The sequence below is a fragment of the Madurella fahalii genome, assembly GCF_045866475.1.
Source record: "Madurella fahalii IFM 68171 DNA, scaffold_2, whole genome shotgun sequence".
NCBI lineage: Eukaryota > Fungi > Ascomycota > Sordariomycetes > Sordariales > Madurella > Madurella fahalii.
In genome coordinates this window covers 3,582,242-3,606,918 of record NW_027263972.1, presented here as the reverse complement: position 1 = coordinate 3,606,918, position 24,677 = coordinate 3,582,242, and the positions used below count along the sequence as shown (strand labels likewise).

The 24,677-nt window shown below is 55.6% G+C and overlaps 7 protein-coding genes across 7 annotated transcripts; 2 read left to right on the top strand and 5 right to left on the bottom strand.

The window, feature by feature from the left end:
- Window positions 1–3,808: 3,808 nt before the first annotated feature.
- MFIFM68171_03812 (uncharacterized protein) lies at window positions 3,809–4,607 on the bottom strand (the record flags this gene model as incomplete). Its single annotated transcript, XM_071059233.1, has 4 exons — window positions 3,809–3,880; window positions 3,936–4,151; window positions 4,213–4,437; window positions 4,518–4,607. The coding sequence occupies 4 exons, from the start codon at window positions 4,605–4,607 to the stop codon at window positions 3,809–3,811; spliced, it is 603 nt and encodes a 200-aa protein (XP_070915334.1).
- Window positions 4,608–7,214: 2,607 nt separating this feature from the next.
- Window positions 7,215–10,170, bottom strand: RNR1 (ribonucleotide-diphosphate reductase subunit rnr1; the record flags this gene model as incomplete). Its single annotated transcript, XM_071059232.1, has 4 exons — window positions 7,215–7,258; window positions 7,324–9,853; window positions 9,940–10,097; window positions 10,152–10,170. The coding sequence occupies 4 exons, from the start codon at window positions 10,168–10,170 to the stop codon at window positions 7,215–7,217; spliced, it is 2,751 nt and encodes a 916-aa protein (XP_070915333.1).
- Window positions 10,171–11,052: 882 nt separating this feature from the next.
- MFIFM68171_03810 (uncharacterized protein) lies at window positions 11,053–12,421 on the top strand (the record flags this gene model as incomplete). The annotated part of the gene is made up of 3 exons (XM_071059231.1): window positions 11,053–11,142; window positions 11,205–11,382; window positions 11,460–12,421. 3 exons carry the CDS (start codon window positions 11,053–11,055, stop codon window positions 12,419–12,421), a joined length of 1,230 nt encoding a protein of 409 aa, XP_070915332.1.
- Window positions 12,422–12,540: 119 nt separating this feature from the next.
- CHL4 (chromosome loss-related protein) lies at window positions 12,541–14,187 on the bottom strand (the record flags this gene model as incomplete). Its single annotated transcript, XM_071059230.1, has 1 exon — window positions 12,541–14,187. The coding sequence occupies one exon, from the start codon at window positions 14,185–14,187 to the stop codon at window positions 12,541–12,543; it is 1,647 nt and encodes a 548-aa protein (XP_070915331.1).
- A 1,780-nt stretch (window positions 14,188–15,967) lies between these two features.
- Window positions 15,968–17,478, top strand: CYS3_2 (cystathionine gamma-lyase cys3; the record flags this gene model as incomplete). The annotated part of the gene is made up of 2 exons (XM_071059229.1): window positions 15,968–16,256; window positions 16,889–17,478. The coding sequence occupies 2 exons, from the start codon at window positions 15,968–15,970 to the stop codon at window positions 17,476–17,478; spliced, it is 879 nt and encodes a 292-aa protein (XP_070915330.1).
- Window positions 17,479–17,978: 500 nt separating this feature from the next.
- On the bottom strand, window positions 17,979–18,695 carry MFIFM68171_03807 (uncharacterized protein; the record flags this gene model as incomplete). The annotated part of the gene is made up of 1 exon (XM_071059228.1): window positions 17,979–18,695. The coding sequence occupies one exon, from the start codon at window positions 18,693–18,695 to the stop codon at window positions 17,979–17,981; it is 717 nt and encodes a 238-aa protein (XP_070915329.1).
- Window positions 18,696–21,633: 2,938 nt separating this feature from the next.
- Window positions 21,634–24,166, bottom strand: MFIFM68171_03806 (Liprin-beta-2; the record flags this gene model as incomplete). Its single annotated transcript, XM_071059227.1, has 6 exons — window positions 21,634–22,097; window positions 22,164–22,977; window positions 23,035–23,076; window positions 23,136–23,516; window positions 23,588–23,911; window positions 24,083–24,166. 6 exons carry the CDS (start codon window positions 24,164–24,166, stop codon window positions 21,634–21,636), a joined length of 2,109 nt encoding a protein of 702 aa, XP_070915328.1.
- Between the last annotated feature and the right edge of the window lie 511 nt (window positions 24,167–24,677).

Below are 24,677 nucleotides of genomic sequence, written 5' to 3'. Positions count from 1 at the left end.
AGCCTCCATGACGGTAACCATTGAAAGAAACATGATGGGATACACCGTTTCAGGATCTTTACCATGGTATCGCCCTCTTGACCAGGAATCACTAACCCTACCACAGTACATTGAACAAGACCCCCTGGTTTAAACCCCTTTTGAGTTCTTTGGTGGTGAATGCCTATGGCTTGCCTAGCCCAGCAATGTACGGCTGTGCCGTTTGGCGGAGCTGCTTCTCCGGCATTTCCGACTTTATGGGGCCTGTCCCGTCATGTCAATGACAAACGCCGGAGGAACACCCGACGGCCAGCCCCGCACCCCTAAGCCAGAGCAGCACCCCGGATTCCCGGGGATACGGTTCTTTGTCGTCGGGCTCCCTCCTGTCGCGTCGCGGCGTCGGTCGCAACACCGTCGTCTCTTCCCCTGGGCTGTTCCAGAGTATACAGTGTGTACCATATGACCAAACCTGTCTCAACTGAGGATGTGGGGGATCTTTCATATTTTGCTTCTCTGGCTTGTCTGGGGCCTTTCCCGAGCGATCGCCACCCTCAGACAGTCTCAGAACACCAAGTAATGTGCAGACTCGTAGACTTCACGTTCGCAGAACCACATGTACATGAACCTGCGTCTCGTGCACAATACCGTAAAACTAATAAACATTGTTCGTTTCGTTGCCTCAACAAACGTTTTGAAGCAACTATCTCCGCAGTTCGCTGGATCCGCTAGCCAAGCTCTAGGGCGAGGTGATGGCTTTCCTTGGCAAATGCGGAGAACGGCGGGATCAGGTTAGCTTAGATACCAAGCGGGGTTGCGGATGCGGGCACGGAGCGCCCATCGCCTCCCGTTTCCATCTCCCAAGAAACCATGCAATCGTCACAATGACGATCCCACGGACGGGTTACCGGAAATAAACCACCGGCCATCCATAGTGTACGCCATGATAATTATGGAGACACCGACAAGACCTCAAAAAGGGGCTCGTGCTCAGCCATGAAGACATGGCAAAATGGTAACGGCTGTCATGTTTGGTCTCATGGGCTTGGCAGATCAAAGATCAGGAGACAGTTGCATCACTCAGCTTGGCAAAAGCGAAGCCCTTGCTGTCTCAATATTCCTTGGCCTGCCCTCTCCGCTGACATTGTCGATTACAATGTTCAGGAGTAAGGTTCTGAGACAACCTCGGTGGGGTGCGGCTGGTGGTGTGCTCGAGATATGCTCAGAGGCAAGAACAATACCACTGGAGCGTAAATAGTTCAGCCAATAGCTTAGTTCTGACCGCTTTCGTGGCGGTGTTGTGGTGTGCAAAGTTTCAGGCCAAGACCACCCGAGAAGGTAATGTAAAGGGCGGTGGTGATGGGATTTCGACCGTCACCGCCGACGTCTCTCGCGATAATGACGAGATGGTGGTTAAGCATCTCGCAAAAATTCCTGTCAAGGTATGAGCTACGTACTGTACATACACAGTGTGCCATGAGAACGAGCATGCATGGCCACGACAGACACAGTATGAAGGATTACGCGGGACAGGGATACCGACGTTCTTGGCTTTTCCCGCCTCTGTAGCCATTCCCGTCTGCGCTCGGCACAGATGATCCGGCTCGGCGCCGGCCACGATAGCACCTCCGCACCCGCTCTGCCACTGGCCTCCGGATTCTCGAACCTTCACCGGGGTGCCGTCCGATCCGTTGCGGCGGCATACGGTGCTTCTGTGGCAAGTCTTATCTTTCGCTGCGAGGCGGAGTTAATGAACGGACCCATCCCGTCGTCAAGATCGTCGTCCGTATCTTTAGGCGCATCCCGCGGTCCCTTATCACCGCAACAGCAGACTTCCTGAAACTTGTAGCCAAAACGGCCCTCGAGCCCGCCTCCCCGCGATTTTCACTGCAGCCTTCCCTTTTCCTACCATGCACATCCCGCGCCCCTTCCCGCAACTGCAACCCAGCGGCTACTCCCTAGCTTCAACGTTCGTTTTTCCCGGATTAAACTTGCTTTGGACACGAGGTTGATCAGTCTCGGTAACCATACGTATCCTACGCTCGCCATTTGGATGCCCGGTTACGGGGGAAGACCAGACGCATATCCAGGAGCCGGTAAACTCCGCCATGCGATGTGTCCGACGAAATTGCAAAGAATGCTTGACGATCCGCCCCAATACATTGCCACGGTCGTGCCATCATGACATCCAAGTCAATATGTCTCACCTAGTGCCCTAAAGATTCGTAATCCGCCGCCATCTTGAGACCACTGAAGGTTCACTTGTCGGGGTGTAAACAACCCCTTCTACCCCTCCCCCCTTTCCCGCTCGCGAAATGAAGAGCCACGGTCACGCGGCACGCGGGTGTAGATATGGGTGGGCGTCAGCGGATGAGAGAAAAAGCCTCATCAAGAATGCTGTTTGTAAGGGACTCGTTCTCAGGTCTGTTGTCACGGGTTCGTTACAACATGCTCTCTCCATAAGCAGTGCTGTCGATGCTCGTTCTCTTTCCGCTGGGTGGCAATCAAGAAACTCATCCCGCTGATCCTGGAGTAAAAACCCTACCCACCGTATTAAGTTTTGTGCCTTCCGCAAAAGCTACAAATATTACTAAAGAGTCATGGCACCTAGCGACCATCGAGACGGGAACAGTCCAGAAAACCCTTGATGGCAAAGCAACAGCTTCACCGTACACCCAAAACCGCGCCTAGGGAGCGGAAAACCCAGAAACCTAAGCAGTGAGTTCGGTCAAGGTAGGTTAACCATGTAGGAGTAAGTAAACCACAATTCAGCCATTAGCATCTCAACTAGGGATCCATCACCAGCCGCACTAAGCGTCCAACCCCCATAAAACCGAGTCACAGCACCCAAAGAGACTGCTTAAAACCTATCCTACCTAACCACCCTTACTACCAGTTTCCCATTACACTATGTTATTGCCACAGCCTCCCGGCTAAGCGGCAGGTGAGGACATAACTAAGGGAATGGGCCCAGTATTCTCTTCTCCTTCTCAGCCAACCAATCATTAATCTTCTCTTCCATCTTCATGATGCTGTCCTTGCCTATTTATGTGTCTATTTTGTAGAGAGAACTTAAGGTAGGAAGGGGTTAAGACACGAAACCTGCGATTGTTTATCCAGCAACATGTTTGCCACAAAACTTCACTGATGCCCGGGGCTGTCTACGCGGATTCGGAGTGTTGCCTCAAAGGAGATCTGGTAACGGTAGACCGAGATGAAAAGGGTACAGCAGTTCCACTTCAGTTAACGTTCTGATATACCTCCTGCCAGGTTTCCGTGTCGAGGGCAGCTTCAGGTCTAGTGGGGTTGGCTTCCTTCCTGAGGCACAGGATACATGTCCTCTGTGGGAAGGGAATGACAGGATGGGTGAGCCAATCGGCGCACATCAACGTGTGTCAAATTGCATACCAACCTTTGTTGAGACGGAGATTAAAAAAACTGCATTTTTATTGTCCTGGTGCCTAGCCTCTAGCTTCGTTTATTAGGCAACCCTGGGTCTAATTATGGCCGATTCTGGATCTGAAATAACGGCCGTTGTCAACCCCACGAGTATCGCTTCCTTGTCCGAGAAACTCCGCCTAGTTTATGTATGTGCACGGATCAATGACCACCAGCCAGAGCGATGGGCATATCAACGGGATATCAAAGCAAAGCAAAAAAAAGAAAGGAAAGGCCTATCAGACGGCCCGGCTTGCCATGCATAACCCTGCCCCGCAAATCATTCAGATCTGGGTATCGTGATTGCCTTTTCTCCGGCCGTTGTGCGCTTCGTAAAGCATCGAAGAAACTCAAATCGAGAAGATCTCGCCCAAAATTCCTCCAAAGTCACGATTTACAAAAGGGCAGCCGCGATGCCGGCGGCAGCGAAGACACCAAGAGCTGGAACACCAGTCATCTGGGCACCCTGTTGTAATTGATTAGCGGTCATATTCGTAGATCTTTCTCAATACGAGACATACCAGGGCACTGCTCGAGACGGTGGAGGGCTCCGTGGTCTCTGGGGAAGCCGGGCTGGATACGGTGGACACAAAGGTCGTCTCGCGCGTGATCGTTGTTGTGAACGAGCCGCTGGTCGTGATCAGGCTTCCATCAGAGATCGTGGCCGTAGAGGTCGTCACAAAGGTTGAGGAGTTGTCGGTAACGGTGCTGATCACCTCCGAGATTGTGACACCAGGCTGGATCGAAATATTAGTGGGTGGTCTCGATTGGCGATCATGTACATGGTGTAATTCTCACACATACAGCAGTCGCCGTGGCGATGTTGGCGGGGACGCCGACGCTGTCACATATGGCATTGCCCCAGCTGATGACGATATTGGCCTGCGAGAAGTCGCCGCAGGCCTCGACCGAGCAGTCATGGATGCCGTACCCGAAGTTGACGTTGTGGCAGAGGCAGGCGATGTCACCAGCCTGGCAGCCGAGCTCGGCAGCCTGCGCGAGCATGTTGTTGCCGCAGATTTCCTGCCATGGTGTGATGTGAGAATGGACCAAAATGTAATGGAGCGGAGAAGCGGCAAAAAGATAAAGAGACTGTCACTTACGCCGCAGTCAGGCATATTGGGAGGGAAATCGGTAGCGGCCACAAGGGCAACGCCGATGAGGGTGAGGATGGCGGTAGCGATCGCCTTCATTGTCAATAAAATAGTGAGAGTCGTCCTCCGCAAAGTTCAGGAAGTCTTGTGATAAACGAGCGTGCCAAAGGCAATCGCGATGTAGAGTGTCCCGGGAGAGGAAGTGTTGAAATAAAATTCTTCGATGGTGACGACGAAGAAATACTGCTCTTGCGAGTGCCAGGTGTTCAAGTTTGGGAGAGATTACGAATCTTGTTTGAAACACTGCACACGCTGGCTTCTCAACTTGGCACTCGTGTGACGTCTCTGAGTGGGAGGGGGAAGAGAAGGAGAAGAAAATGGAAAGCGGGGAAAGGCGAACCGGGCTGTAGGAAAGCAAAGCCCGGTTCAGTGCGAGGCCTTATATTACGAGGAAACAGCAACGCGTCGCTTGTGTGAGGGATGGCGATCTCCCCTTCCGATGAAAACAAAGGGGAGTGGGTCTAACTTGTTTCTCAACGGAAACGGAAAGTACGACCGGGAAAGCTCACGGGGGTCTTGCACAACCAACCTCTCGAGATTAAGCCAGTTTATCTGGCCTGCTCATTGTGGATAACCTGTGTACGCTTCCCTGCGGTTTCAAGCATCCGCGCCCTGGGATGGAAACGTTCGGAAGGTGGATAACTGCCTTTAGCTGCAGGTTCCTTCAATCATGATGACAGAGGTAGCTCACCTCCATCGAGTTGCAAGCCACTCGGGATATACGCGCAGCGGACAGGTACCAATCTGAGAGGGTGCGATAACAATTCTTGCTTGTTCTGCGCTAGCAGATGGTGCCATGATGGGGTTGGGACTCTCTCCCGCATATCACTGTCGGATCGCAGCCACGCAGAGATTCCATGTAAATGTCCGCCGTTGTCAAGGGCCCCTAGGCTCAGCAGTGCCGGATTGCTGGATTTTCATCTGAGGCGTTAGCCATTGCATGAGATAACGCTGCCAAGGCAGACAAGCTCCAGTGCTCTGCTCCAACACGACCCGGACACCGAAATCAAGCTTCAACAGAGCCCAATACAGCATGACGGCTCTCCATTGGCCGACATGGTCGTTGACTTGGCGCGTACCTGTGGACGGCGTCTCTTGTTGGCCACAATCTAAGAGCAGCTGGCTAATAGGATCTAGCAGCAACAACTACAAAACAAGGTTGGACTGGTATCAGTCGTGGCGTACCTCACCAACAACGCAGTTGTATGGGCAGGATATGGCTGATGTTGTCATAAACAGGCTGAGATCCATCACGTTCGTTGGCGCCTCTCGCGGCATTCCCATTTTCCATTTTTCCAATCGTTTTATTTATTTTATTTTATCTTTCTTTTCTTTCGGTTTTATTTGTTATCCAGGCTGGAGAGTTGGGGTGAGGTCCGGTGTCGATCGGGGCTTGCCGCCGGCCCACATTTGATGGCCCATGCAGCAAACCCCTGTTCCTCTCGGCTTGGCAAACTGCGATCATCGACGTCAGCGTACCATCACTTTGTGGTTTCCGGCTTCCGCAAGCCACTGAGATCATGGTAACTTTAGATCATGACAAGCCCTTTGTCAATGTTTTAAAGCTTTCACCGACCCACTGAATCAGATTTTGGGTTAGCATCAGTAACAACAATAAGTTTCCGGGGGGACCGTGGGCCGCTAAAAACCGGGAGGGGAGAGAAAATTGGGATGGCGGAAAGTCTATTGCATTGGCTCTCTTCCATACTTCCTCTCGGGTGAGACATGCCTCGCGTAGGAGTCATTTTGGTGATTCCCCTTGCAGGAATCAAACCTGCCTGTAGAGATTACGGACGAAAAACCACACTTATGCACAACGGCCCTGGTGTGACATGGTAGCCGGTTGTTGTGAGACACCAATTTGTCCTGTTTTACTATACTGAGGGCTTCACCCACTGCCTTCCCTCCAGCGCCACTCTGTGTCTGACCGCACCCATTCACATGAACGCCGGTGACGGATGGATGCGATCTACCACGCACGGAACGCGGGTTAACCAACCCGTGGGAACGGCGGTGACAAGGGCCAACAAGGCTCTGCTTGCAGTCCTGTCTTTATCTCATCTAGACAAACTCCGACGGATGGGTCTGCGATGATCTGGGTTGATGGCAACAAGGTGTCTTTACTCATCCAATGCGGTGTACGAATCATGCATTTGGCTACAACTGTCGGTGAGTAATTCTACGACGTCAGGCAGCTCTGTTGTGTAATTCACACGAAGCACTCAGACAAGCCCTCTGCCGTTGCCACAATTGAGCTTGCTTCACCGATTTCAAGTTGCACCACGGTCAAGCCACCAAGACGAAGCAACATCGTAAAAATGGGTATGGATAGATAAAACTAGCGAGATATGTAGACAAGTGCGGCACGCAAAACCGGCCGTGGTGGTACATTCAGGGGATAACCTCGAACAGAGATATCGAGGATGGAAAAGCAAACCCTTAATCCAACTCCTCCCAAGGAATAACTAGTTACCAGACAGACATCTTGTCAGCATATAACACGATGCCCTGGTGCCCACATGTACCGATGATCCCAGGAAAACACAAAACAAAAATCTGCCCATATTAATCCCATACCGTCATTTCAGCCATCACCCCGTCTCTGTCATCGCACTCCGTAGCGCCGTATGCGCATAGTCGGGAGAATCAGCCGCTGCACATAACGCAGGCCTCTGGGTTCTCAATGCTGCCTGTACAGCCGAGTTAGCATGATTGGCTCATACGGGGTGCCGCCTAATGAAAAACAAGGACTTACAAGCAACCACAGCCTCGGAATAAATATCGAGCTCCCGCTCCTTGCTGTCCTCCTCTGTGTCCTCCGACTGGCCCTCTTTCTTGGCTTCAAGCGCCGGCGAACCAATCTGCTCCAGCTTGGGCTTCTCGGTCGGCTCGGTGGGCAGCGTCTTGGGGCTACCGCCCTCGTCCACATCTGCCTTGAACGCCGGGGGCTTAGACGGCGAGGCCAGAGGACGGGACTTCACCTCACCAAGCGCGGGCGTCTTGACTGGTGGGGGGGTGGTGCTAGGGGTCGGGATCCCGTTACTGCTGACGTTGTTTGACGTGTTCTCCTTATTCACAAACGCCATGGGCCGCGGTACCGCGCTGGGGGACGACATGTAGCTGCCTGCTGGGGGGGCGCGCTTCTTCAAGCCCGACGCCGTCTTGCTGACGTTGGTATCTTGGACGCGAAGCGCCTCCTGATCGACGGTGAACTGGATAGGCTGGGCTGCAGCCTGGGTGCGGAGGTAGTACATGCCCGTCTTGAGACCCAACTTCCAGCCTGTGAAGTGCATGCTAGTGATCTTGCCCATGGTCGGCTCACGCATGTGGATGTTGAGCGATTGGGACTGATCGATAAACGCGCCACGGTCGGCCGCCATCTGAACGACGGTACGCTGTGAAATCTCCCAAACGGTCTTGTAGAGCGCCTTGATATCAGCAGGGATGTTGGGAATGTTCTGAATCGAACCGCCTTCAGCGATGATGCGGTTCTTCATGTTGTCCGACCACAGACCCATATCGACGAGGTCCTTCAGGAGCCAGGGGTTGACAACCTGGAACTCGCCGGCAAGCACACGTCGTTGGTAGATATTGGACGTGTAAGGCTCGAAACACTCGTTGTTGCCCAAGATCTGCGAGGTGGAGGCAGTCGGCATAGGAGCGAGCAGCAAACTGTTCCGGACACCATGCTCCTTGATCTTGGCCTTCAGAGAGTCCCAATCCCACAGGCTGGTCGGCTTGACATTCCACATGTCGTATTGAAGGATGCCCTGGGAAACAGGAGACCCTTCGTACGTCGCGTACGGACCTTGCTCCTTGGCGAGATCGCACGAAGCCGTCAACGCCGCGTGATAGATGGTTTCGAAGATCTGCTTGTTCAGCTCACGGGCCTCGGGAGACTCGAAAGGCATGCGGAGGGCCAAGAAGGCATCCGCGAGACCCTGAACGCCAACGCCGATGGGCCGGTGGCGCATGTTGCTGTTGTAAGCCTCCTTGACCGGGTAGTGGTTGACGTCAATGATCTTGTTCAGATTGCGGACGACGACCTGAGTAACCTCGTGCAGCTTCTGGAAGTCGTAGACGCCCTCGTTGTAATCCACGAACTGAGGAAGCGCCAGAGAAGCTAAGTTACAGACAGCAACCTCATCGGGAGCAGAGTACTCGACGATTTCAGTGCAGAGGTTGGAGCTGCGAATTGTGCCCAGGTTCTTCTGGTTGCTCTTCCGGTTGCAGTGATCCTTGTAGAGCATGAATGGGTTGCCAGTCTCGGTCTGAGCCTCGAGGATGGCATACCACAGCTTCTGGGCCTTGACCGTCTTGCGACCACGGCCCTCCTTCTCGTATTTTTCGTACAGGGCCTCGAACTCTTCGCCATAGCAGTCGGCAAGACCGGGGCACTCATTAGGACACATGAGAGTCCACTCTCCGTTCTTCTCAACACGTTTCATGAAGAGATCCGGAATCCACAGCGCAAGGAAGAGGTCGCGAGCACGCACCTCTTCCTTGCCGTGGTTCTTCCGGAGGTCGAGGAACTCGAAGACATCGGCATGCCAAGGTTCAAGATAGATGGCAAAGGCGCCAGGACGCTTGTTGCCGCCCTGGTCAACGTACCTAGCCGTGTTGTTGAAGACGCGCAACATGGGAATGATGCCGTTGGAGGTACCGTTCGTGCCGGCAATGTATGAGCCGGTGGCGCGGATGCGGTGGATGTTCAAGCCAATACCACCGGCCATCTTAGAGATCATGGCGCAGGTCTTGAGCGTGTCGTAGATGCCCTCGATGCTGTCATCCTTCATGTCGACCAGGAAGCAGGACGAGAGCTGGGCTTGCGGGGTGCCGGCGTTGAAGAGGGTCGGCGAAGCGTGTGTGAAGAACTTGCTCGACATGAGGTTGTATGTCTCAATGACGCGCTCGACATTGTCTCCCCAGATGCCGACGGCAACGCGCATGATCATGTGCTGTGGGCGCTCGACAATCTTGCCATCGAGCTTCAGGAGATACGACCGCTCGAGCGTCTTGAAACCAAAGTACTGGTAGTTGAAGTCTCGATCATAGACAATGGCTGAGTCAAGCTCTTCCTTGTGCCGCATGACACACTCATATGTCTCTTGGGCAATCATGGGAGAAGGCTTCCCGTTCTTGGGGTTGACATAGTGGTAGAGGTCGCTCACGACCGAGGACCATTGCTTCTTTGTCTGCTTGTGAAGGTTGGAGACGGCAATACGCGCTGCGAGGATGGCGTAGTCGGGATGGGTGACTGTCATGTAAGCGGCAGTCTCGGCGGCCTTAGAGCGGATACGTTAGTTGGTGCATTGCGATGAAAACGAGGCGTCTAAAGGGGGGCTGGCAAATGCCGGAGAGTTGTGCTTACAAGATCATCGAGCTGAGCCGTTGTGACGCCGCCATAGACCCCAGAGATGACCTTCTGGGTAATGGCGACGGGGTCGACATGGTCCATGTCAAGGCCATAGCACAGACGCGAGACGCGTGCCGTGATCTTGTCAAACTGGACGCGCTCCTGGCGCCCGTCTGAGCGGTATTAGTCTTGACTGTCATGGTTCTCACGACCAGGTGCATACATACCACGCTTCTTGACGTACATGGCGTCGGGCGGTGCTGGACTGGGACTGTGAGACAAAGAAATCGGACAGCCGACTTCGCGGAAATGTTCAACGAGCGAAGGTAGGAGGTTGATCCGCTTGCGGCATACGACGTTGATTCTCGTCTACAGGTCCGAGACAGAAAGGGGAAGGGCTGCAGCCAGACAGTCCCTTGTTTCCTTGGTGATATTTTGTTGTGTGGTGGAGGATGCAGAAGGGAGAAGAAGCAAGCCCGATGCTCTCTTGCTGCACTCTTTTAAGCCGTGGGGTGTGGACCGCGTCTGACGCGTGCCGCCAGAATTTTGGCGCGTCGCCGCAGCCCCGCCTATTAAACAAACAGCTCGGGCCAAGGTGCAGCCATTGCCCCACCATCAACCAACTGCCAGTGAACCCAACAACCCAACTCTTCGAATTCAGGCAGCAACGAGACCGTGGAGCGATTGGAGATACACTCTGTGATCCCTCTACTAAGATATTTGGGCATGTGTGTTTTTCTTTTTTTTCTTTCTTTTTTTTCTTTTCTTGACTGCACCCCGCATTCCTCTTCCATTCCAGCACCGTATCCTGCTGAAGTGCCGCGCTTCCAAGACGCTGCTTAAGTAATGAGGAGTCCAATGTGTGGAGAACAGGCTCTCGTCGTTAATGGAATAGGCCCCTGTCGCTGCGCAACAGCCAAGGCTGGGCCACTGAGGACGGTTATGAGGACACCTGTGAGTCAAAGATTGTCAGACACACACACAACTCTAGGATATTAAGAGGAGGGTTTATAAATACATGAATCTTGATGCTGTACTATGAGACTGAGGCCCCTTCATTCAATCGCACGGATTCACCTTAGCAGTCCATCAATCGCGGGCAGTTTGCCTCGCTTCGCAACCGCAAAAATGGCCGAGCTCGACTCAAACCAACCGAACGGCGCATTAACCCAGTCGACTGCGCCTGCACTCACGACTTATACTCCTAGATACATTGATGTAAGTACCGTCAGCGTTTTATCTCATAGGAAGAGGGTCCTAATTTCATTTCGTTCCGTCAGATTGGCATCAACTTGGCAGATCCCATCTTCAGGGGCCGCTACCATGGCAAATCGAGACATCCTGACGACCTGAAGGCGGTGGTGGGGAGGGCCGTTGAGGTCGGATGCACAAAACTCATCGTTACCGGCTCATCCTTTAAGAGCTCAAGAGACGCCCTCAAACTTGCCAAGGAGTTCCGTAGGTTTCCGACGGGCCTTCCCGTGACCAGCCCAGCCAAAGTTTCAAGGGCTAATCGCCTCCATGACAAACATCAGCCGGCACCGTTTTCGCTACAGCAGGCATCCACCCCTGCAGCAGTTCAATCTTCAGCCCTTCCCATCACAAGCACCATGACGAAAGTCAGAGCGAAGGGGAAGAGGCCGAACACACACCCGCCTGCGACCCGGATCCCTCGAAGCCCATCGCCGACGGCGACGGCGTCGACCTCGCCAGGAGCGAGCGCATCATCGCTGACCTAACAGAACTCATCGCTCAGGCCCGCTCATCCCCGTCGCCCGAGCTTGTCGCTTTTGGCGAGTTCGGCCTCGACTACGACCGTCTGCACTATGCTTCCAAGGAAGTCCAGCTCCACTCCTTCTCGGTCCAGCTTGCCCTTGCTGCCTCCCTGCAACCCCAATTACCGCTCTTCCTCCACTCGCGCGCCGCCCACGCCGATTTTGTACGCCTCCTCAAAGAGGGCTTTGGCGAGCGCCTCGAGCGTCTTGAGAAAGGAGGCGTGGTCCATAGCTTCACGGGCACAGTCGAGGAGATGCGCGAGCTGATGGACTTAGGGTTGTACATTGGCGTTAACGGGTGCAGCTTTAAGACGGCTGAGAACTGTGCCGTCGTCAAGGAGATTGAGCTCTCGCGGCTGATGATCGAAACGGACGGGCCCTGGTGCGAGGTCAGGCCCAGCCACGAGGGGTGGAAGTACCTTGTCGAGTTTGAGACTACGGCTAAGGCGGCCGCGGCCCCGGGAGAGCCAGAGAAGCAGCAGCAGCAGCCACAACAACAGCGGGGGAAGAAGAATCAGAAAAAGGAGTCCGAGGTTCCAGACCGGTACAAGGTAGTCAAGAAGGAGAAGTGGGAGGAGGGAGCCATGGTCAAGGGGCGCAACGAGCCTTGCACCATCGAGCGGGTTGCGAGGATCGTGGCGGGCATCAAGGGGGTGTCCGTGGAGGAAGTGTGCGAGGCAGCGTGGGGGAATACGGTCAAGGTGTTTGGGTTAGACTCATAGACAAGCGTAGAGCACGTTTTCTGTTCACAATTGTGGCAGATAATGTGGATGGTTTGCGCATCAATAACTGTTCCCTAGAGGAACCCTGTCCAAGAGTTATATTATCAAGCTGACAGACGCTACAGTCCGGAGCCTTTGTGCCCTCGTATCCTCCCGTTCCTCACCGCGCCTATCGTCACGCCCTCTTCCCCAGTCAGCCAACCGGGCATTCTCTCCCCATCAACAATGCCACACTCCACAAGCTGCCGTATGCCTGCAAAGACATGCGACCCGTGGAACGTCAGCCGGACATACGGCCGCCACTCATTTTGGCGCTGCGCCTCATCGGCATCATCCTCCTCATCCTCAGCCAACCCGCCCAGATGGGCATCCACCTGGCTCTTCCTCCCGCCGCTACCCCTCGCGCCAGTACCGGCAGCAGGCCGACCCCGCTCAGCAACCTCCTCCTCCTCCTCCCCCTCACCACCACTATTACCATCACTATCATGCACGCCCGCCTCCGCGGGAAACGCATCCTCAATAACAACATCCACCCTCTCCACTCCCTTCCCATCCCCCACCTTCCCAGTCTCCCCAAACCTCGCCCGCGCGACCATCTTGGCCCGCTTCGCCGCCCTCTCCGCCCTCGTCTCAACAAGATCCCTCGCCCTTTTCCTCTTCTCCTTCCCAACCCCCTCCTCCTCCTCCTCCTCCCCCTCCCCGCCGGATAGAGGCGGGCTAACGGGCAAGTGATGAGCCAGATCCAAAGGCGACTCTTTGACCTTCTCGTCGGCGTAGACGCTCCAGCCGCCGCCGGCGGAGTTCGTCCGGCCGGCGCCGCGGCGCTCCACCAGCTCGGCGAGGTTCCGCGTCGCGAGGTTGGTGCTCCGCAGCGTGAAGCGCTGGCGGCGGAGCGGGTTGGACAGCGCCTTGGGGATGCCCTCGAGTATGAGGTTGCGGAGGGATTTGGACTCGCCGCCTCCGGCCGGGTTGCTCCCAGAGGCGGCGGCGGTGGCGGCGGTCGTCGTCGTCGTCTGCTGGGGTTTGGAAATGTAGACGTGTGGCGAGGCGTCTGGGAAGGCGATGTACACTGTCCGTGCCGAGTCGAAGGCCATGGCGGAGCCGGCGGGTTGGAGGCCGAGGTTGGTATTGTAGGGCGAGTCGAGGATGAAGATACGAAGGAGGAGGATGGGGAGGGTCCGGTGGGTGTCGAAGGTGTAGTGGGCTTTGATGTCTGGGAGAGTCTGGGTTTGGAGGGATCGGAGGAAGGTGGAAGGGTGGAAGCGGGGGATGGTGAGAGATTGTTTGTCGACTTCTGGGGGATCTTCGCCGTCAGGGTCAGTGGGGGGTTTGAGGGGCACGATGCGGTAGGCGGCCCATTTTTGAGAGGTCGGGTGGTCGTAGAGGTATTGCAGGTCGGCCATGGCAAGTTGGTATAGGCTTAGGCCGTGCCGCCAGTCGCCTTCCAGGATGCGATCCAGGATCTCCCGCTTGGAGCCTTTCCGAGACTGTAAGGAGGTGTATAATTCCTGGAGCGACTCGTGTGATCGCGCCGGGGGGTAGAAGTCGTCTGTTTCGTCATCTTCACTGTCGTTTTCTTCATCACTGGCCCCACGGAGATAGGGTTGTGTCAGAGGCAGGTTGTTTTCATCTAACCAGTCGAGTGCGACTGAGAGGAGAGATGAACGTGACAGCCGACTGAGAATCTTGGATACTGCCGGGTTCTTGGGGTCGACGCGCAGTGATGACGGCAGACGCGCAGTCGTGGGGACGGAGATGCGCGGCATCCCTCTTTATGGGAACACGGCCGCTTATAATTCTGAGCGTGTATCGTCTTGGACTAGTCCAGCTCTTGCTGATGTCAACTCAATTACAGTGACACTAATCGCACAGTGGAAGCTCGCCTCAAACACGATGAACCGTTGTGATTCTCGCGCCTTCCCCACAATCGTTGCCAAGCCCATTCTGATTGGCCCCCCATAGCCTGGGTTACGATCGTTGCAATAAACCCCCGGATCAACGAGGATCAGCCAAGGGCACGAATTAAACAAGCCTCCGAGTTCGAAAAACACTACCGTATTGAGTCCCTAAGCTATGAATACAGTACATAGGCAGTAGAAACAAAAGAGCATCACATGCGAACACGAAGTGAATAGAATGGAAGATATTGAATCAACACTCGTATTGAGCTGCCGGAGCTGCGGATGTTCGAGCTGACTAATCAAGTCCATCCAGTGATTTCTAAGAAACATACCGGAGATGTCGAGAACGGGAGAATGGATTCAGCCGTTCTACTGCACCCCCCACGTCAGCGGTTCGTGCACCGGCTTACAAAACATCAACCCCGCGATAGCGGGCTTCACCCGAGGCTTGTGAGCAAAGTCAACTCCATCTTGTCTGTTCTCGCGCTACAGGATAGCCTCATCGAGCAAAGACAGAACCAGACAACACAATCAATTGACAGTCTGGAGACTTTTTGTATCGGAATGGGACAACTCGGTTGCCGAGTTGCCCTCCCGGTGGATGGATATAATACTGCCGTTGCCAGCCGTCTTCCCTTTCCTGGAAGTTCCGGCCCGCCGGCGGAGCCTTTCGCACGCGGTCCTGACAAAGCCTCCCACTCGCCAATTCATCACCAACTTGGCAACTCAGGCCAAGGCTACCGAAAGTGTGGCAAAACCCCGACTCCACAGGGCTGGACCCTTTGCATCAGACGGTCGATCGTCCAGGTCGTTTACAGGAAAGACCAGCAGGGAGCCGTCATAAATAGGTGCCGCATTGCGTCAATGGGAGACAAAGCGCCACGATGATCGAGATGTTGCACATGGGGCTCGTTATGAAACAAAGCTCATGGACTGGTGGCTGCACCGGTCGACGAAGCTCAGCGTGACAATTGCTAACGGAACTTGGTGATGAAAATGCGGCCGGCGGGCCGTTGCCTATTTCTATTGGACCAGACGAAGTGGGTTCGCGCGAGGGGGCAATCTTTGTATTTACCGAGAACGTGGGATTCGCACTTTGTGTCCTGACTAATGGGCCATCGGCCGCCGGTCGGGAGCCGAACCACGCACCCCGTCCCACACTTCCGAACACAGGCTCTACTCTCTGATTCATAATCTCAGTCTCCGGCCTCTTGCGCTTCCCAGCGCACCCCAATTCTCTGAAGCCATCACCAGCAGCAATTCTTGCACCAAAAGAGCCTACAGCACGGTGGTTTGAACCCTTTGTTTCCGCCGTGCGACTCTTGACTCATCGCCCGCTTTAGACTTGGGATACGGGTAGCGAATCTAATGCCGAGTTGAACCCCGGCAACCCCGCCCAGCGTTCTTTGTTCCCGCGCCTTTCTCACTACAACGCCGACTGGACCTGAGAGAACTCGCAACTCGCAACTCGCACATAACTCTCCCTGGTCTCGAACCTCGACTGTTATCGACCGGGCTTGGGCGACAGCAGAGTTCGTGGAGCAATAAAGCGGCCAGACCAGAGAGGCAGCGCTTCAGAGCGCTTCGGCGTTACTTGCCTTCCCGATCGGATTCTTGTTGCGGTGTCGCATACAACGGAAGAACCATGTCCTTCAGCGGCCGGAGGGGAGTTAACGTCTCCCAGTACCTACGGGATCTCAACGTCCAGGAACCGGCGGTGGAAGAGACGTTCATCACCGATGAGGACCTTGCCAAGGACCTTGCCTTGTTCACCAACACTCAATTCTATGACTTTGAGACGGGCCAGAATACAGACTACCAGGCGCCGCCCGTGAAGCCGGAGACGACGGCACAGACACAAACCCCAACCGATGATGTGACATCAGCAGATCCGATTCTGGGCGACTTCGCAGCCGGTTTCGACTTTATGTCTGGTGAGTGTTCGATGTCTCCTTTTTCTTGGAGAGTTTTCGTCCTTTTGCCGCAACGTTTCCTTCCGGTCGTTTCTTTTATGTTTCTTCTGCAGTCAGCAGAGGTCGAGTCTGGGGCAAGGTCGCATGGCCTGCATATGGCGAGGCAAGCGCATCGCGGCGGCGCGGCGTCAACATGAGATCAGGACCTTGAACATCACCTGCAATGGAGGGGCGGCGACGGACCAAAGAGAATCGTTTCCCTTATCACGAATCGGAGAATGCAATTGCACCCCACCCTGGCGGTCGATGTTGCGCCCCCATGCAGTCGGGGCCGTTCCATGATTGGAAGACGCCCGTCCTTAGGTGCATGCGCCCTGAAAGCCCCAGGTTCCAGGGCCGCCTAAATGGGCGCTGACAAATGATCGTCGTTGCCGGTGATGGTGCCATTTCTCGTGACTTTGGGAGTATTGCACCATCGACGATGGGGCATCAACAATGGACCGCCTAACCGTGGTTCAATATCCCCCGGGCTCCGCCTTTTCCCGCCGGCGGCGCCGCCGTTAAGACTCTTTTCCTGACTCTTGATTTCTTTATCTTTGTGGAAATCGTCGATATTGATCGTCGGGCGACTGACCATGGCACAATGTCTCCAGGAGACTTCAGTTTCGGGGACTTCAGCACCTACACGTCGCCCACCATCCCGGCCTTCCCAGATCCGCTAGGGGGTCTGCAGCCCATCCAGCCCAACCCGCCGATGGCCTACCCGCCGCCGGTCCCGCAGCACCACCAGCCAGGGTATGTATCGTCCGTCCCGCGGAGAGCGGGCGAGAAGCGCAAGGCTGAGACTCTTAGCCCGCCCGGCCGCATGCTGAGCATCGAGGAGCAATCGCGCCTCGCCGCCGAGGAGGACAAGCGGAAGCGCAACACGGCGGCCAGCGCCCGGTTCCGCATCAAGAAGAAGCAGCGGGAGCAGGCGCTCGAAAAGTCGGCCAAGGAGATGACGGAGAAGGTGACGATGCTCGAGGGGCGCATCTCGGCGCTCGAGACGGAGAACAAGTGGCTCAAGAGCCTGGTGACGGAAAAGCACGGCGCCAAGGAGGACATGTTGGAGAAGCTGCTCAAGGAGTTCTCGGCCCAAGAGGCCAAGAAGGATGGCGGCGACAGCAGGGACAGCTTTAGTGCGGCGAGTTCGACCACGGCCGTCGACGACTCGGAGAGGAGGCCGTTGATGAAGAAGGATTAGGATCGAGGTCGGGGACGAGGTAGGGCCGGCCTGCTTTGTGGATATACCATCGTCATCATTCAAGGGGCGTTTTGCGTGACCGCGGAGGGCGGCTGGTGTTGGAGGGAATCTCGTGCTTCATGAAATGACGGCTGGGTTTGGGGGTTTTTGGCTTTTCTCCGAAGGGGGGTTGAGCGCTGCGTTTACTCCAAAGACATGATTTGTGCATGCTTATGACTAGCAACACGACAATCATGACGGAACAACAGACACTGGTGGAGTTTGGAGCGCGTTGAATTGTTATGATATCCATCTACCTACGTATGGCGTTGTGGTAGCTCGTCTTGACCCTTTCCATCGCCCACGTACTCCTATACCATGCTACACACACACACACACGCACACACATACACCGTACAATACAATCATCATACAATACGCCCGGGGGGATCTGGCTAGCTCAACAACCTAACGCAAAGAAAAAAAAAAATTCCTCCATTTATCTAGCCTGAACCGAACGTCTATTCCTGCGTCATCTGCTCGTCGGCGGGCCTCCCCGCCCGCAGGTTCGCCAGGCGCAGCTGGTTGCGCTTGCCCAGCACCCGGAGTGTGTTCTCCCGCTCCAGGTCCGTCATCTCGGGCCAGTTGGCGATGCGCGAGATGGTCCCGTCTCGGCCCACCACCATGGGCCCCAGCTTGTCGAGGGCTATGGGGTTGCCGTTGACCTGGACGATGCGAGTTTCGTTGTCGTCACCGCTGCCGCTGGAGGGGACCGAGTCCGGTGCGGGCAGGGCCGGGATGGGTTTCTTTGCTTCTGCTACTGCAGCCGCTGCAGCCGCTTCTGCTGCTTCTGTTGCTGGCGTATTGCTGCTGCTGCTGATACTGCTAGTTTGGGCAGCAGGGGTGGGCGTCTGAGTTGGGGTTGTGGAGGCGGCAGCGGCAGCGGGTGCGGGAGGCTGGCCGCCCGTGGTGCTAGTCGCTGACGGCGGCGGCGGAGGGGATGAGCTGCTACCGGGGAGCGGTGACGTGCTCGACGCCGGTGCGGGGCTACCTGCCGCGGTTGCCATCGTGGTGCTGCTGGATTTGGTGCCTGCGCCCGTGATGATCGTCCGGTGGAGGCGTGGGGTTGGCAGAGGCGGCCTTGTAGCTGCTGACACTGCTGGCAGTGGGAAGAAGGTTTGGCGGATCAAGGGTATGCTGCAGCGGAAAGCTTCGCCCGCGTGGACGCGGAAAGGCATCGAAATTGCGGGAGGGTGTGTGAGGTTGGGTTGTGCTGCAGTCAGCACGCTCCCCTGCTCGCCTGCTGTATGTGCGTGAAGCTATCGGGTTTTTTAAAGATGAATGGGGGGTTGCGTATCCGATTCAATCTCTCTCTCCAGCTTGATTTGTGATGTGTGTGATGATAGACCGCAGTAATCGATCGATGTGACGATTCAGATACGGTTTGCTGTTGGCATCAATGCAGTCATGCTCAGTTAAGTGATCAGATCTAAGTATGGTTGAATCCGACGCTGGGATCTTTGTCTTGTCCTTTGAAACCTATGAAACTCAAATCTTGATCAGGTCGCGGTTCGACGCTTGGCCAAGAAACATCTAGAACAGTCTCCAGTTTTAGGGCCTTCACCGTCGGTGAGCTGCAACGCTCACCTTGAATGCCAAGGAATACTTGGCAGCAACCGATGTCAACATTGCAGCCCCTGATTGCTGCCACGTTCAAACAGCACATCCAGAATGATCAAGTGTGCACAGCAGCTGTAGCATTGGATGGGTTTAGCGGGAGCATTCCTGTGTTACAGAATAGCATGCGACAACCTGCAGCTGCCACTGCCTCAACGCTGCATGGCAATTTACACATGAGATTCAGCGCCGACAACAACCGGCGCCCGGATCACGCAAGATTGTCGTCGGAAGGCGTCAGCTTGGGTCCCTCGTCCCCGTCCCACTTCCGATGGCAAGAATTTTCAGCTTCAAGTTCATGCAGCACGCGTGTACCCTCAGCAGCACCACACCACATCCCTCCCGTGTCTGACTCCTTCCTAACTAAATGGTGGCTAACACCCTCCACCACCTCAGAATCCCATGGATTAGATGGCTTCAGAGATTGTAACCGGCATACCATCCGTGCTTGGAAGGTCTGTGTCGCCGTCCCAACGCTCCCGCATAAGCCCGGAGGATGCTTGGAAGACGCCAGGAGCCTAGGCCCGGCTTCCCCCACGAGATCCCACCCCATCCTCCCCAACTTTAGATGGCAAACAAGGGGACCGGGAATTGTATGGGGTAAAAGAAACCTGGGAGATGCACCCGGTTTCATTCAACCCAGCCGTCCTGCAATAACGACCCGTGTTCTGGCCACCACATGCTCAGCCGGGGGCAGCACCGAGCGGAGAGGCGTGGGGGTAAGCAGCCATCAGGCCTCTGTTGTCGACCGCCTGCTCATCCCTCGGCTCGCTCCCACGTCGTATGGATTTCTATCCGCCGAAGTGCATTCCAACTCCGCTTTGCCATCCGTCGTCAGGCCATGCCAGGCCCGAGATAGCTCCTCTCGGGTAGTACGAGTTTTACTTGGCTAACCTGGTTCGTTTCGTCCACGCACCATTGATCTACATACGTCTACCACGGACGGGAGCCCGGCTTTTCCAACAGCTCGGCTGGCGTGCACCATCCTCATCTCTCTCCTTTTCGTTCGGTCTTCGCCCTCACTTGTTTACCCCTGACCCGGATGCGGACTTGGATAGCACACCGCCCAGGCAGGCTGTCTTGACAAGACCGCTTCCACGCGTGTCAATTGACTGCGCTAATTTCACATTATCTAGTTCTCATACCCAGACGAAGACCTCGGTCCTGCCACATCGAATCCTCTTTGCCACGGTAGCAATCCCGACCGATACCAGGACGCATCGGGCCGTTCGCTACGCCCTTCGGTCACCGATCCTGCCCCTACAGACCGCTGATTCCACTCGAGCAGAAAGTTGGAGTCGACCTTTATCTCACATCTCCCGTCGCCCTCCAGCTTTGCGAACCCCTAATGGCGTAATTGTTACGAGACGAGTATGCTAGGAGGAAGCACGCGGATAAATCGCACTGAGCTTCATGCGGCCAAGAGAAGCAGTAGAAACTTGAAGGATGACCGGCCCCGTCCAAGCCGCCTCTGTCCCGGTCCTGGATCGGGGGCCACACGTCCTCTAAGAACCCTCCGCACGCTTTTGCTACTGGGGCTTATCGTCACCGGAAAACTATAGAGACAGTACACTCACATGAAAACGAAGCATTCATAGAACAACGAGGACTGGGAAGTTCATTAGATTCCATGCCGCAGGGACCGTAGCTAGCCATCGTATCTACACCACCGCTGAAAAACGGCCCAGCTCGGAATAGCAACTGATGCCCCGTCGGTTCTCCAACCGCTCGCCATTATGCATCCACCAACACCAATACCCTACCCTGGATAGATGTGTCCCACCAGAGTGTTGATGAGCCATCGGCGCTGATTAGGACGAGTGATTGCTAGGCAAGATGCATTACCCGTTGTGGTCCCGCCCACTCCCTCGCGAGGGAGAAAGCGAAGTAAGCCCCAGTAGGGAGGCAAGCAAGTGAGAATGGCCCCTGGATTCGAGGTCCAGAGCGACCAAGTGCAACCTCTCTCTCCTCATGAATGGGAGATATGAGCCCTTCCTTCTTGGAGATCCGTCTGTTGCCGCCTCTCCCCCGATCTCATTTCAATTACCCAGTTAGTATTAGGCGGTCCATGAACTGTGACCATGTCGTTTGATGAGAAAATGGAAAGAAAGTAGAGAAAACCAAAAGAGAGGCAAATTAGGTGCCGAGAGCAAAAGCGATGTGCCAGACCGAGTTGGCATCACGGCGACTTGGGGGTTGTCATCGTTTCCTGTACTGCGCTTGGAGACCTTCCCACCGAGGGGAACCTCGAGAGCAGGCCGTGTAAAGGACAACTAGCGCCCTTCTCCTCCTGACCGTGGAAGATCTTGCTCGTCAAAGATCTACCCAAACCGAAGAGCTGTCACCAAAGCAGGCTGACCGGGACTTTTGGGGAAATGCCGCGGTGTTCGCGAACAAAAAAAACGCCGGAAGACCGTGAACCATTGCGCCAAGAGAGAATTATTCGAAGAGGGCCCGTAAATGTCCGAGATCAGATCTCACGCGACAAGATCAAGCGCTTCAGCGCATCACTGTCACGCCCGACTTGAGGATCTGCTTGGCTGAGATGGTCATCCCCTTGTCGCTCCGCATCGTGATGGCGGGCGTGACGCACAATTTGAGGCGCCACTGCTCACGCTGCAGGGTGGTCGGGCTGATGCTGCAGCCCAGGGCCTCATGGACGTCGGCCGAGAACCGGGCGCAGGGGTCGTTCCAGACGTATTGGAAGGTGAGGGGCGAGCGCAGCAGCTTGGACGACAGCTCCCACGCGGCGCCGGCGATGGCGAAGAGGTCGTAGAAGGCCTCGTCGCGCGTGTTGTTCTCCTTGGTGCGCGGCAGGAAGGGCGCGATCATCATGCGCAGCTGCTGGTGGTGCTGGTTCAGCTTGTGGTTCTTGAAGGCCGCCGCCTTGGGGCCCTCGGCCATCTCCGTCACGAGCTCGACCCGGCGGTCGATGATGGACTGACGCTCGAAAGTCTTGGAGGCTATGTCGAGTTGGCATGCGTTAGCGGGGAAACCAGAAGGGTGGTGGCTTTTTGTTTTAGACTTACGATCCGTAGTTCTGAGGCGCTGCTCGAGCGACTTCATCTCGTCGTCGACATCGGCCGAGTAATCCTCCCAAGCTTCAGAGGACAAGACGAATAGGATGATATGCTGAACGATGAGGCGCTCGATGAAATACGGGCGGGACTCGCTGTCCTTCAGCAGGAACAGCGCATAATCACCGCGCTCCTTCTCCTGCCCGGGGTGGCACACCCGGCAGATGTAATCCCAGAGACGGCCGCCGGCCTCACCTTGAAGGTGGCTTTTCCAGTCCCTGTCGATCTTGGGCAGCTCCTCAACGTAGTTCTTACAGAAGCCATAGACCAGGGCGAAGAGAGTCTGGAACTCAACGGCCCACTTCTGGCTCTCGCCATCGTCGGTTTCGACTCTGACCAGAGCGCCTGTGGTATCGCGCCTCCGCTCGTTGGGGCTTCCCCATTCCGTAATTCTAGTGGCTCTCGGACTCGGCCGAGCCATCGATGAGTGGCGCGAGGGCGTGCTGCCGGCGTGCCTGCTGTTGGAGAGCCCACTAAGACCAGAGTATACGCTGCTCGAGCCGGCCCTCGAGGGTGGGCGGAGATGCTGGGGTTGGCCCGAGTGCGCCGATGATCTAGATTGAGAGCGCACCATCATCTGAGTCTGGGGAGATTGGTGGAGACTGCCAACCAGTGTCTGCCCACGGCCCATAGGCCCACTGGGCAGGGTCGGGCCGCTGAGCACAGCCGTATTCCGAAGTCTCTCGATGGCGGCAGCCTGCTCTTGCGGATCTCGGTGGACATTCATCCACAAGGTGCGCTTGCCGTCGACTTGCTCCTGGAGGATCTGCCGCGGACCGTCAAAAGATGCCCACATCACCTAACGCGACAGGAAAATGCTTACCTGGACGAACATGTCAAGTCTCTGAACTTCGTTTTCGAGTTCCTTCCATAGCCTGTTAGTTTCTTCACCGACGGCACACGCTGAATAGAACGTTTTCCCACCTGTATCCTTTGCATGTCTGTAGTGCGCTGTGCCTCCAGGCTAGACAGCATGGCCTCAGCATTCAGTCGTCGCTCCTGCTGAGACTGAACATCACGTTCCAGATCGTGAATGGTCGCCTCCGCCTTGCTACGGAACTGCTGATGTTCGACATGCTGGCTGCCCATGATAGCCTGCAGCCGCTCGCTCTCCCCATACGCCTTCTTCACCTCGGCGGCCAGGGCATCGGCAGATTGATTCAACTTTACGGTATTGCTGATCAGCTCTTGAATATCGTAGTCGAACGAGCTGAGGAAATCCCGTGGGATATCCGGCTGGTGACGCATGCCCTGCCGGAGTCCCCAGATGCGCGCCTGTAGTTTGCATGTCTCATCACGCACGGTCTGAGGTAGTGAGTCAGCACAGATGAAATAGATATCCAAAGTGGATAGAGTAGAGATGAATATTGTTTTACCTTGTGCGCAGGATGTAGACTCTCATCTTCGGGATTGAAAGTCATTGCCTGTAATGCGCTGATGAAGCTCTGCGTGGTTGATCCAGGGAGAGACCCCCGTGAGCCCATCTGAGACCCGGCGACTGCGACCGGGAGGTGAGAACTCGCGACCGGAACGCCACCCACGACTGGAGGAGCAGGGAGAAGCATCGGCACGGTGGGTTGCCGTTGCACGGCGCCGCCCGGTCCCGGGTACGACGCCAAAGTCCGGAAAGGAGGCACGGCCGATTCCTCTCCGAAAGACCGGCGTGGTGGAACAGGCTCCTCTGGTGAAGAGGCAGCGCTCTGGTGAGTGGGGGTACGAGGCTGCTGCGAGCTGTATCTGGTCGTTCTTGGGGGGGTGCTGGGCGAGCCGTTATTTAAAGGTGAATACGAACCAACAGCCTGTTCATTGTGTGATCCATGCCTTCCGGCGGTGGGTGAACCGAGAGGGGCACCGCCTACAGAGCCGCCCACACTGCGACCGGAACTGCTGCGACCGGAGCTGCTGCTAGAACAGCTGCTTGAGGCGCTGTGGTGGCCAGAATGTCCCCCGTTCATTGTGTTGTTGTTAAGGACAGACAATTAAAGAGGTCGGTTTGATTATCGACGACTGGTGGAGGAAAGAGAATCAGAGGAGTTTTGGAGAAGAGGAATTTGCGGAGAAGAAGAGGAAGATGATGAAGAGAAGAGGGAGACAAGGAAAAAGGCGGAGAGGAGTTGGTATGACTGCTCTCCTTGTTTTCCTTTTTCCCGTTTGTTGTATGCGACCGCGAGCCGGGAAAGCGCAACCTCATACGTTGCGACGAACACGACCGACGAGAACGCTGTGAAGACGTAGTGACTGACCTATGCTGTATAATGAAAGTCGTCCTTGACGGCTACAGATGGTGGGTTCAGGACCTGATGGATCGACTCAATCGGAGGCGGGATCTGAAGACCTGAAGCCGTGATTGCTGAACGAGGGAAGTTCCAGGAAGTAGAACGATTGAGAAGATTCCCGATCGCTCCGCTCGGGGCCGTCACCGAACGTAGCAAGAATGCTGGTTCTAAGAAATGGACCAGAAGGCTC